At 36.8% G+C, this 12,454-nt stretch overlaps 1 protein-coding gene across 3 annotated transcripts in view; it reads left to right on the top strand.

Annotated features, from left to right (window-relative positions):
- The window catches only part of smarca1 (SNF2 related chromatin remodeling ATPase 1), a 107,262-nt gene that overhangs the window by 47,071 nt on the left and 47,737 nt on the right, over window positions 1-12,454 (top strand). For all 3 annotated transcript variants that reach the window (XM_073058036.1, XM_073058038.1, XM_073058037.1), the window contains 5 exons: window positions 985-1,164; window positions 4,759-4,914; window positions 5,310-5,441; window positions 8,255-8,323; window positions 10,929-11,038. In XM_073058036.1, the coding sequence (XP_072914137.1) occupies window positions 985-1,164; window positions 4,759-4,914; window positions 5,310-5,441; window positions 8,255-8,323; window positions 10,929-11,038 (647 nt within the window). The remainder of the gene's footprint in view (window positions 1-984; window positions 1,165-4,758; window positions 4,915-5,309; window positions 5,442-8,254; window positions 8,324-10,928; window positions 11,039-12,454) is intronic.

Genomic DNA, 12,454 nt, shown 5'->3' with positions numbered 1-12,454 from the left:
TTTAAAGGCAAAGGGTGGTCACACCAAATATTGATACGATTTAGTTTACTGATTTTATGGTAAATATTTTGATATTTTGTAGCTTTAAATTTCATTATTTTTGAAAGCATTTTTGCTTTACAGATTATTTTTTACATGTGCCTAAGACTTGCACAGTTCTGTATATTGATATAATTCTGGGAATTTCTGGAAGCTTTTCTTGGTGCTGCATTATTTGAATAAGTTTTCTCATTGGTTGACTCTTATCTGCAAATTTAAATGGAATTTTCCTTATGTATGCATATTTAAAAAAAAGTGGACCACAAGGCAGCACCATCTTAGTCTCTTAGATCTTTTGATTCTCTCTCTCTCTTCAATCAGTAGATCTCTATCACTGTCCATTTTCAACAGTTTTTTTTCTATTAACACTTAATAAAACAATAATGAAACAATGTTTTGTGCCTCTTTCCTGACTTCTGAATGAACCTTAGATTAAAACATCAGAATCTGACCAGAGGCTCAATTTCTTAGTCCAGAAGCCCTTCATAATTTGTTAGAATGAAGTCCCATTCCTGTTGTATGAAGACCACCGAACTGAGTCTAGAAGGAAACAAGATGCTTGCCATGTTGTGATATTAGCTCCTCTCTTTAACAATACTCTATGTGAAAATTGTTGCAAACATTTTATGTGTTCAAATTGCCGCCTTTGTTCAAACTAAAGTCACTGATAATTTTCCTCTAATTGTATAAAAAGAAACCCAGAAATCAGCTGTTTGGAATCCAAAGCAAAACTGTCGAGATACAGAGGCAGTTAACCACTAAATGGGAGCATCCATTTTTCCTACTATAGAGTGCCACTAATTTTGAGACCAGAGATCACCGTAGTGCTGTACATCTTGCACTGTTGTAAAAGCAAATTTGTTTAGCCATTTCAACAAGTCAGAACTCTATTATTAAATTAAGAAATTCTGCTTTTAAAGTTTTGTTTATTTTTCATAATTCTAGGGTCTTGGTAAGACACTACAGACCATTGCATTGCTTGGCTACCTAAAACACTACAGGAATATACCTGGGCCACACATGGTTTTGGTGCCAAAATCCACATTGCACAATTGGATAAAGGAGTTCAAACGCTGGGTTCCATCACTACGTGCAGTTTGCCTTATTGGAGACAAAGATCAAAGGGTAGGGAAAATGTTTTAAGAGTACTTGTCTGTATGTCTGTCTTATGGTATAGAAATTAATATTTGGGCATTCTTTACATAGAAGATTTGAGAATAGTTATTATCTGGGGAAAATGAGTGTTTCTCCTAGTTCCCTTCTGAGGTTTTGAGATGTGATTTCAGGGTTTTATCAGCCTTTCTCAGCTAAACTTCAGTAGATCATTCCTCATAAAGGAGTGAAGTGACAGATATTATCCATTTTTGTGATGAAGACATTGTTGCTGATCATAACTGACTGTGTTGTTGATCACTTATTTCTGAGAACAAATGCTGCCTGACCTGCTAAATATTCACAGCATTTTCTGTGCTTGCATCCAGAATTCAGAGGTTCAAAATTCACATGGGCATTAAAAGGTCCACAAATGACAGTTCTGTGCCTGTTTTTATCCCTTCCTAAAGAAAAGTAATTAACTGCAGATGCTGGGAATCGGGTCAGGCAGCATCTGTAGCTGAAATGAACAGAGAATAGTGAAAACACTCAGCAGACAGGCAGATATATTGAATGCTAGCATAATGTAGTAATTATTTCTCCTCCCTAAACTCGGGTCTTTAAAGTTAATTATGCCTTTTTCTATTACTAGACCAGCTGAGAACTCACTCAGCAGAAACTGAAAGATGAGCTTTAATCATTTTGTATTTTGTAACTTTCGCAAACATAGTTTGCATGCATGAATATATGCACATCTGTTCCTTCATCATAATCACAAACTTTTTTTGTGATACATTTCCAGTAAACAGGATTATAATCATTTTTAATTTGTTATATTAGTTAAGATATGAGAAATATTAGAGGCTGTTGACAGTATGAACTGTCAGAAGATAGTCAAAGTGGTGCAGCACTAGGTCCTTGGGTTCTGCTACCTGATGCCTGGTCACCACTTGGGCCAAACTAACAAATGCACCAGTTACAACAGATATGCCTGCAGGATATTGGAGACTATATTGTCCAAAAGGTAATATGATTGTGGGTCCAAGCAGATGAGTTCATTCATGGTGCAAGGACCCCTTAAGCAAAATTGGAAATGGAATTGGTTTATTGTCAAATATACCAAGATACAGTGCAAATCCTGCCTTGCATGCTGTTCATACAGATTAAATCATTACACAGTGCATTGAAGTACAAACGTTTGTATAATAAGGTAAAACAATAATAATATAGAATAATGTGTAACTGCTACAGAGAAAGTGCAGCGCAGGTAAACAGTTAAGAACAGGATCATAACAAGATAGATTGTGAGGTCAAGAGTCCTGTTTTATTGTACTAGGGAAGCATTTAATAGTTTTGTAACAGCAGGTTAGAAGCTGTCATTGAATGTGGTGGTACGTGCTTTCAAGCTTTCATATTTTCTGCCCAATGGAAGAGGGGAGATGAAATGAGGGAATGTCCAGAGGTGAGTTCTTTCATTATACTGGCTGCTTTATTGAGGATGCTGAATTACATCCTAGGGTGTAGTGGGACACATCATCAGTAATGTAACCTGGGGCCTTCGAGTGTATTAGGTCTTCATACACACTTGCCCAGATGATCCACCCAGGATTCATCAGGCCCCAGCAGCACTGGTCCATGGGTCACATCTCTTGATCCATAGCCATCTGGAGCGTCACTCAGCAGTTTCTGTGATAGTCCTGATCGCTCTTTGCAGCCCCCATAATGCCATGAAGAGTGTAGGTTCTGCGCAGTGATCAGCTAGCAAAACCTCTACACCTCACCTCTATTGGCTCACATCGTAACTTCCACCCCTGTCTTTGGCACAGCTCTACCCGCTCCTGGTTTTTAGCCTTCTTGCACGAGAACATCTCCTCAATTGAGTCTTCTTGAGGTGCTACCAGTTCTACTATGACCATCTGCTTTGAGGTTTCTGACAGAATGACCATGCCAGGACTCAGTGATAATGTGATAAAGTCAGGGAACTTTAATTGCTTGCTGAGATCAACTTTCATTTGCCAGTCAGACACCGTGGCGAGCAAGCCTGCTGGTGATCTGGGCTGAGGCTGTGGAAGGTATAAGCAGAATCACTCAGCGGAAACTAAAGATTGAACAGAATCATGCATTTAGTAACCTTGCAAACACAGCCTGTTGAGTAAGTGTGTACATGAAATTGTGGACAGAAGCTTAGACATTAGTTTCACCAAAGCTTTGGTGAAGCCATTCAATCACTTCAGTATTTTGGCACTTTTCGGCACTTAATTATCGGCACTTAGAAGGAAGTAGGTTCAGATATAGATTTTGCAGATAATTTACACCAAGAAAGGACTGTTTACTCAAAGAGAATGTAGGGAACTTTAGGGAGACATAAAATAATAAATTGGGCAAATCTGATGAAATTTATTTGAAGGGATATAAAATAAGGAAGGATAATAAGACATAATAATTAATTAAATGTTAACCTTTCAAATGGAGTTGATAAGCTGATTGGGATAAGGCTACAGATATTCAAATTTTCAAAATGAGGTTGTATTGCAAAACAAAAATGAACTAATTTTTATAAATAATGTTGCATATGGAGAATGTAATAAATTTATATAACCCATTAATTTTGCTGGAACTGGAATACTTTACCATCCTCAAAGGATGCACCAAGCATCAAGGGATTATGGAAATGCTGTTTTAGTTGTCAGAGAGACAAAAGGTATTACATTACAGTATAAGACAAGAACAATGAACGCTGTGAGCAAGTATGGTCAAGCTACCAAATTACAAAGGTACTTGATAAGTGAGAAATCAAAAATCTATTGAGTGTGTAATTAGTGAATGTAAGTTTAAAACACTCACAAAATGGCAGAGCAACAGAGAAATTCAATTATGTAGAGTGCTGTTAAGATATGAATGGTTCTTCAGAGGAGATCAAAGTAGAATCAATAACATTTTTGAAAGGATAGTATACACCATTAAGAACAGAAACAATTAGAAATTTAAGAAAATGGCAGGACCATTGGTCACAGACATTCGGTGCTATGTGTATAATTAGTCGATATGATTTTCCACCATATAAATAATATTGATGATTCTAGGTTGAATTGTGTTTTATCTTGAGTGCGTTGGTTGTTAGTGTGGCAAGAATGCCTATAGTAGGCTTTAATATTCCATGGCTAAAAAGGAGAGGAGAAAAATATCAATTTGTGTCTCATCATCTTATCCTTGCACTAAAGTAGACTGATAATTGAATGGAAACAGTATTCAAAGATTGCCAGCCACTGTAATTGCCTAGATGGTTCAGAAACAGATGTTTCAATGTCTCTTGAGAGTTTTAATTTGAAATTGTGCAAGCCAAGCAGGAGATTGTGTAGTAATTTGTGGAGGTTTTCATGGGATGTCATGCTATGACATATAACTTACTGCAGACATGATCACTCAGTTGAACATATGCAGGAGAGCAATCAGCTTGACTTGTGCTACTGTCTCTTGGCAAAATCTTGTATCTTCAAGAGAAGAAATATTGGAATTGAAGAGCTCAAACAAATTAGTTGTGTGTTTTGTAACCTACAAAAACGTGCTTCAGTGCAAAAGGAGACATCATATCTTGACTAAATTTTCAATACTTTTTTTTAATAACAGGCTGCCTTTATTCGGGATATAATGATGCCAGGAGAATGGGATGTCTGTGTTACATCGTATGAAATGGTCATAAAGGAAAAGTCTGTGTTCAAGAAGTTTAACTGGAGATACTTGGTAATTGATGAAGCTCACAGAATCAAGAATGAAAAGTCCAAGGTAGGAATGTTATCTGTTGAAGTGAATGTGGAGAGGACGTCCACATTTAAGTAGCTGATGTAGTGCAATGGAAAGGTAAATGTTTGCAAGCAAATGAAGGGATGTTTTACAGAGATGTAATTTTTATCTGTCAGAAAATGTACTGCCTGAGTTGGCAATTAATTACCAAGCATACTAGCATTTAAGAATGTGTTGAAGGCAAATGGGAATAGTCCAATCAGAATTTATTGCTTCTTTGGAATATAAGCACCAATTAACATTGTTTTAATACAATAGCCTATTTTGAATGGTAATTTTTTTGTACTTTGTGCAAAATAATTAAAGAGTATATTTTTTAAAGTTTTTTCTTCAGTCCTGCTTTTATCCAATTCTGGCACTATTCTCTTTCTTTGTAGCTATCTGAAATTGTTCGAGAGTTTAAATCAACAAATCGCCTGCTACTAACTGGAACACCCTTACAGAATAATCTTCATGAATTGTGGGCTTTACTTAACTTTCTTTTGCCTGATGTATTTAATTCTGCTGATGTAAGTTCAGATTTTTGGAAAAACTGTCCAGTGTCGATCATTATAGTCAAAATGGGTGGTCAGAGTTAGCGGGTATAGTGTAAGGAGATAAAACGGGATTTCACTCAGCATGTTACTGCTGTGTCCTTATATTTTACAAAGTCAATAGAAAGTAAAGGCATACACTTCAAACATCCTCTTGAAATAAAGTTAAATTAACATTTGTAAAATAATTTTAAAATTCATAGAATGGTTAGACTGTGGAAAGAGGCCATTTGGCTCACTGACAGTACTCACTCATTTAGCTCCACGACAATCCATTTAGTTCCCCCCACTTGCCCTCTTTCCATGGTCCTACAAATTCTTTTCTTTCAGATACTTATCTATCTCCCTTTTGAATGTTACAATTAAATGTGACTCAATTATGACCCAGGTTTTCCCATATTCACTATTCACTTGTTGCCTAAACGTATTTTTTTTCTTACATTGCTTTTCATTCTTTAGCTAATTGCTTTTCTTCCATGTGCTATTAGTCTCTCTACCAATGGGAACAGCTTGTATGACTGTGTAAAACTTCCATTATTTTTGTCACATCCTGTCTCACTGTTCTCAGTTCTAAAGAGAACAAATCTGGCTTCTTCAGTCTATCTACGTAAGGCCCTCTTCTGTAGAATTACTTTAGGAAACTTCTCCTGAACTCTCAGAGCTTTTTTTCCTTTCCTAAAATGTGACACTGAGATCTGGACGCAGTATTCCAGTTGTGATAAACTCGTGTTTTATGAGTTTTATTCGAACTTTCATGCTGTTATACTTAAATCCTCTTTTATAAAGCTCATGAAGTTGCACATTTTTAAAAGTCATTTTCGCAACCTACGTTGTCACTTTTAATGATTATGTGCATTTCCAGCACCCTCCCCATCTCTGATCTTGAACCCTTTCAGAATTCTGGACAACATTTCTTACCTTCTGTGCATACCACCTTAGCTGAACAGAGGAGCAGTTTTAGTAGTAGACTAAGACAACTGCACTGCTCCAAAGAGCGCTATATGAGGTAATTCTTGCCCTCTGCCATTAGGCTCTTTAAGAGTCAATCTATAGAAAAAAAAAGAAAGAAAGAAAAAAAAAGAAAGAGTGCCTGGATATTGGAAGATCCCCACATGCTCCATGGAGTTCATAATAACTTTAGTATATATATTTATTTCTTTCCCCAAATAACCAATTATTTCATCTTCGGAGCACCTATATATTTAATTCTGTCTTTTGTAAATAAGGGTGCCAAATTTTCAAAAATGTTTCATATTTATCTCTTAAATTATAAGTAATTTTTTCAAGTGGAATACAGCCATAAATTTCTTTCTTCCAACGATCTATACTTAAGTATGTATCCGATTTCCAAGTAACTGCAATAGCCTTTTTGGCTACTGCCAGTGCAATTTTTATAAATTCTTTCTGATATTTATTCAATTTGGGTTTCGGTTTTATCCCTTCAATATCGCCTAGTAAAAATAATATTGGATTATGTGGAAGTTGTGTTCCAATAATTTGTTCCAATAAAACTCTTAAATTTGTCCAAAAAGGTTGAATTTAGGGGGGAGGGGTTAAGGGGAGGGGGGATGGGTAATATATATATTTTTTTCATATACTTTTATTTCTGTAATTACTTGAAAATGCAATAAAAAAGTTTTTTTTAAAAAAAGAAGAGTCAATCTATAGTGACCCCCCAACTGTTAGTCTGTTTGTGGTAACTTGTTTTTATTCTTTCTACTCTTCTAATATTTATATCTGTGCACTTGTAATGCTACCGTGACACTGTAATTTCCTTCGGGATCAATAAAGTATCTGTCCATCAATCCATTATGCCCTTTAGCTTGCATTAACTCTTCTTATTCTTCTTACCAAGATGTAACACTTAACATTTTCTGCATTACCTTTCATTTGTCACCAATCTGTCCATTCCATAACCTCTCTTTATCTCTTTTAAGTTCTCATTAATTTTCTTCTATCAACAAAACAAAGAGAAACTTTGTTTTACGTAGATAGACTGAAGAAGCCAGATTTGTTCTCTTTAGAACTGAGAACAGTGAGACAGGATGTGACAAAAATTATGGAAGTTTTACACAGTCATACAAGCTGTTCCCATTGGTAGAGAGACTAATAGCACATGGAAGAAACAAAACTTTTTTTGATTGAATGCTCAGTACGGGATGAACAGTAATGACCTTTCTGGCTCCAGAGTAGTTCTGGAGGCTGGTACAGCTCCACAATGTCCCCTCTCTTGTTTCATTTGCCCTCAACTTGTTGACAAAAATTGCAGAATATATAGTGCAATTGGAAAAAAAATGGCGATGCAGTGTGGTTTTGTTCTTGGGAGACCATGTTAGTTCAATGTTTTAATATAGGATGGGGTATGAGAAATTAAAATATAAGTCCAAAATTCCATTCCCAAAGGCTCTTTTCAGCACTGTCTAACATTGGTGTGATTGCCATAGTGATCACATCCAGACTCGATTGCTAACTCCTCCACCACCTACCAACCAACTGTTCTGAGTGAAGCATTACTGTAAATCCCAAATATACTTAACTTTGTGAAGAAGAATTTCTTTAGCACTGAACTAGAACTGACATATAATTTTCAACTGATTCAAAGCAAAGACTTGTAAATAATAGAGGACTTGGCTAAGGAATTAAGATGGGAAAGAAAAATAAAACTTCATATGGCTTTGTGCAGAATGAAATAATTCAATGTTCACTGTAATTTTCATGCAGAAAATCAACTTTTCAGTATTGTTTTCATGTCTCTCTGAAGAAAATAAATTTTTCCTTTGCCTAAACAGGATTTTGACTCTTGGTTTGACACAAACAACTGTCTGGGTGATCAGCAGTTAGTGGAACGTCTACATGCTGTAAGTTTATCATCAATCTTGTTTGTGGTGAGGAATTTGTAGCATTAAACATAAACAATCCCATTTAATGACAGAATATATTTAAAAGTTCAAATTGAGTATTGTCAATGTAACCTTGAAATTACTGCATGGAAATGGATTCACTAAAAATGGAAGCAGTGTGAATAACTGTAGTAGTTGTTCTGTTCCTCAGGTCAGTGCCCCAAGCCCAACGATTGTAGACTTTATATCAATGACCTTTTTCTCATCAGTGAGCCCACACCAGGTCAGAAAAAAACATATTTGCTGCTAATGTTTAAAATGAAAGCAGAATATTAAAATGCTTTAGAAAGAGAAACAGTTTAAAATTTCTGATCAAAGATCCTTCATCAGAACGTTAATTCCGCGCCTCTTTCTACAGAGGCTGTCAGACCTGAAATTTTCTGGCAGTTTCTGTTCCAATTTCAGATTTTCAGCATTAACTCACATTTTTGATTTTCACTGTCCAGCATAGCAGCCTGTGTCTGCATGTGGCAGGTTACCTTTAGACTTCGACTGAAAAGAAGCAAGTAACATTAATGTGTTTGAATTGCAATGACAATCATTAAGTCTCAAAATCTTCTCATTGACATTAAACTTGCCAAGTCCTCCACCTTTAACATCTGAAGGGAGGATACCATTGTTGGGAAACTTAAATGAATCAGCCACATAAAAACATGAGATAGAGATTGGATGTCCTGTGGTTTGTTCCTAACAAAAGCCTTTCTATTAGCCACAACTTGGAATTAAAAACGTTTTTTAAAAAAAAAAGCATCAGGAGTAGGTCAGTTGGCACTTCAAGCATGCTCTGGCAATCAGTAAGGTTACGGCTGATTGAATCATGGCTACAACTTTCTGTATACTTTTTGACTTCCTTGTATTTAATGGCCTGGTAATCTCTGCCTTGAATATTTTCAATAACTTTTCCTCTACTGTTCCTCTAATACAGAAAATTTCAAAGCCTCTGAGATGAGAATTTTCTCTTTCTCCCTATCTGAAATGGATGGCCCTTCTAATATATGCCCTCCTAATTCTAAGTACTCTGACAAGGAGAATCATCCACCCAAGTATCCCCTCTGGATCTTTATGCTCCAAAACAATCACTTTCTACCCACCAAATAAAAACGAGTACAGGCTGTATTTGTCCAATTCTTTTTTTTTGCATTAGCTTCTTCATCCAAGGAATCACCATAGTGAACCTTCTTTGTATTTCCTGAAGGGTAAGCAGATATTTCCATAAATATGGGGACATAACGTTCCAAGGATGCAAAGGTGCATCAAAATTTGTTGATTTTATATTCATTGTTACTTGTTGTACTTGCAACAATTGTATTTCATGTGCAAATATTTCCTCAGAACCCTTTGTACCACTAAGAAAACATGCAGTCCTTTCCACTTGGGGAAAAAAAATTGGCAATTTCATTCTTCCTTCCATTTGCCTGGATGAATGCAGCTCCATGATCACTAGGTGTTTGGTGTTATTCATGACAAAGCTAGCAGCTTGATTAGACACCTACTTACCTACATGTGTACTCCATCCATCACTGAGACCTCACAGCTTCAATATTTACCATTTAGAATTTGCCCCAGAGAAGTTTTTTCATCAGTGTCTCAGCAGTCTCCAATTTGCAGAAGGTCAAAGGGAGCTGATTCATGGAAGTGCTAACACTTGGAAGCTTTATTTCAAGCCACACATCATTTGGAAATGTTTCCTAACCTTTTCAACAGCTCCCTATAACTCAGGTCTTCAAGAACCAGCAACATCCTTGTAAATCTTCTCTGCACTGTTCTTACTGATATCTTCCCTGTAAGTAGGTATCCAGAACTGCACACAGTACTCCAAATTAGGCCTCACAAATGTCTTGTACAACTTCAACATAACATCCCACCTCCTGTACTCAGTGCTTTGATTTATGAAGACCAGTATGTCGAAAGGTCTCTTTATGACCCTGCCTGTGACACGACTTTCAAGGAATTGTGGATCTGTATTCCCAGATTCCTCTGTTCTATCACACTCATCAGTGTCCTGCTGCTCACTGTGTAAGTCCTACCTTGGTTTGTCCTCCCAAAGTGCAACATCTCACATTTGTCTACATTAAATTCCTTTTGCCATTTTTCAGCCCATTTTCCCAGCTGGTCCACATTTCACTGCAAGCTTTGATAGCCTTCCTTGCTGTCTACTACCTCCCCAATCTTGGTGTCATCTGCAAATTTGCAGAACCAGTTTACCACGTTATCATCCAGATCGCTGCTATAGATGACCGCACCTGTAATGATCCCTGCAATACACAACTAGTCAGAGAAGCAATCATCTACTGCCAATTCGTGGCTTTGAATTCAATATCTAATCTAATTTACCTGTAAATAAGAAATCTTGATCTTCAAAGACGTGCTGATTCTCTGAATGGACAGTCACAAATTCTTTTTCACACAGAGAGCATACTGATTCTCTTTTTTTTCTTAGATCCCAGTTCCATTTACAGAAAGCCCATCATATTTTCCTCCATTCTTGACAATATAGCTGAAAGGGCCTCTTTCTTTCATGGACTATATAATTTAAGAGTGCTTCTTCATGTACATGTTCCAGGTGCTTCGACCATTCTTGCTTCGGAGAATAAAAGCAGAGGTTGAAAAGAGCTTGCCTCCTAAAAAGGAAATCAAGATCTATGTTGGTCTTAGCAAAATGCAGAGGGAATGGTAAGTTAACAATTGCTGTTGAAGCTTGTAAACTTTCTTGGGGTCAGTTTCAAAGAATCTTTGTGGTTCTGGTTGTAAAATTACTTTGACTGACACCAGTTATCCAGCTTAGGTTTTATTCCAGCAAGCATGCCATAAGAACATAAGACATGCTGTAGGAGCAAAATTAGGCCATTTAGCCCATTGAGTCTGCTCTGCCATTCTATCATGGCTGTTATTATCCCTGTCAATCTCATTCTCCTGCTTTCTCCCTATAACCTTTGAATCGCTTGCAAATCAAAAACCTATCAACCTCCACTTTAAATCTACCCATTGACTTGACCACCAATGCCCTGACAAAGAGCTCAATATTTTCTTCTCCTTTTACATATGCTATAATTGCTTAATTGTTTGCTTATATTTGTATGAGATCTGGTCTTACTAATTATATAAAAATAGTGCTCCAATTGGATCATTATAAAGTGCATCCTTTCTGTTTACTGTTGGTAAGCTGGTTAAATACTGCAGTGAGACTGAAAGAAGGAGAATGGTGGGTGACTGTTTAGTTATGGGGTTTGACATGGACTCAGTTAATGGATTTGGTCCACTGTTGGATTTGACATAAATCTAAACTGACAGTCTTATGAGTCAGTGGTGCAACCCTTTGAGCATATTGTAAGGGAAGTTTGTTTATCTGTTAGTTCAGCTGAATATTAAAATGTTCTCATGGGAAGAAATGGAGTTGCTCAGCACACTGACAAGTCCCATAACAATTATTTCTCTGCCCTCCAGCAAAACATTTTTGTATGTTGTTTTATTTAAATGTTGGATTAAGAATTTATGGATAAGATCATAAGACAGAGAAGAAGAATTAGGCCATATGGCCCATTGAATCTGCTCTTCCATTCCATCATGGCTGATTTATTATCCTCAACCCCATTCTCCTGACTTCTCCCTGTAACCTTTGATACCCTTACAAGAAGAACCTATTATCCTCTGCCTTAAAAATAGCCAACGACTGACTTCCACAGCCATCTGTGCCAATGAACTCCACAGACTTACCACCCTTTGGTTGAAGAAATTCTTCCTCATCTCTGTTCTAAATGGATGCCCCTCTATTCTGAGGCTGTCCCCTCTGGTCCTAGACTCCTCGACTATAGGAAACATCCTCTCCATATCCACTCTGTCAATATTAGATGCCCCCCCCTTTTAAGTTTTCTAAACTCCAGTGAGTACAGGCTGAAAGCCATCAAAAACTCATCATATATTAACCCTTTCATTCCAGTAGTCATTCTTGCGAACCTCCTCTGAACTCACCACAATCCCAACACATCTTTTCTTAGATAAAAGTCCCAAAACTACCGTACTTACAATATTCCAAGTGCAATCTGACCTTTTCCTTATAAAGCCTGAGCATTACATCCTTGCTTTTATATT

The sequence above is a fragment of the Hemitrygon akajei genome, chromosome 10 (genome assembly GCF_048418815.1).
Source record: "Hemitrygon akajei chromosome 10, sHemAka1.3, whole genome shotgun sequence".
Classification (NCBI taxonomy): domain Eukaryota; kingdom Metazoa; phylum Chordata; class Chondrichthyes; order Myliobatiformes; family Dasyatidae; genus Hemitrygon; species Hemitrygon akajei.
Note: the sequence above shows the minus strand (reverse complement) of the source record. Positions and strands in the feature narration are given on the sequence as shown.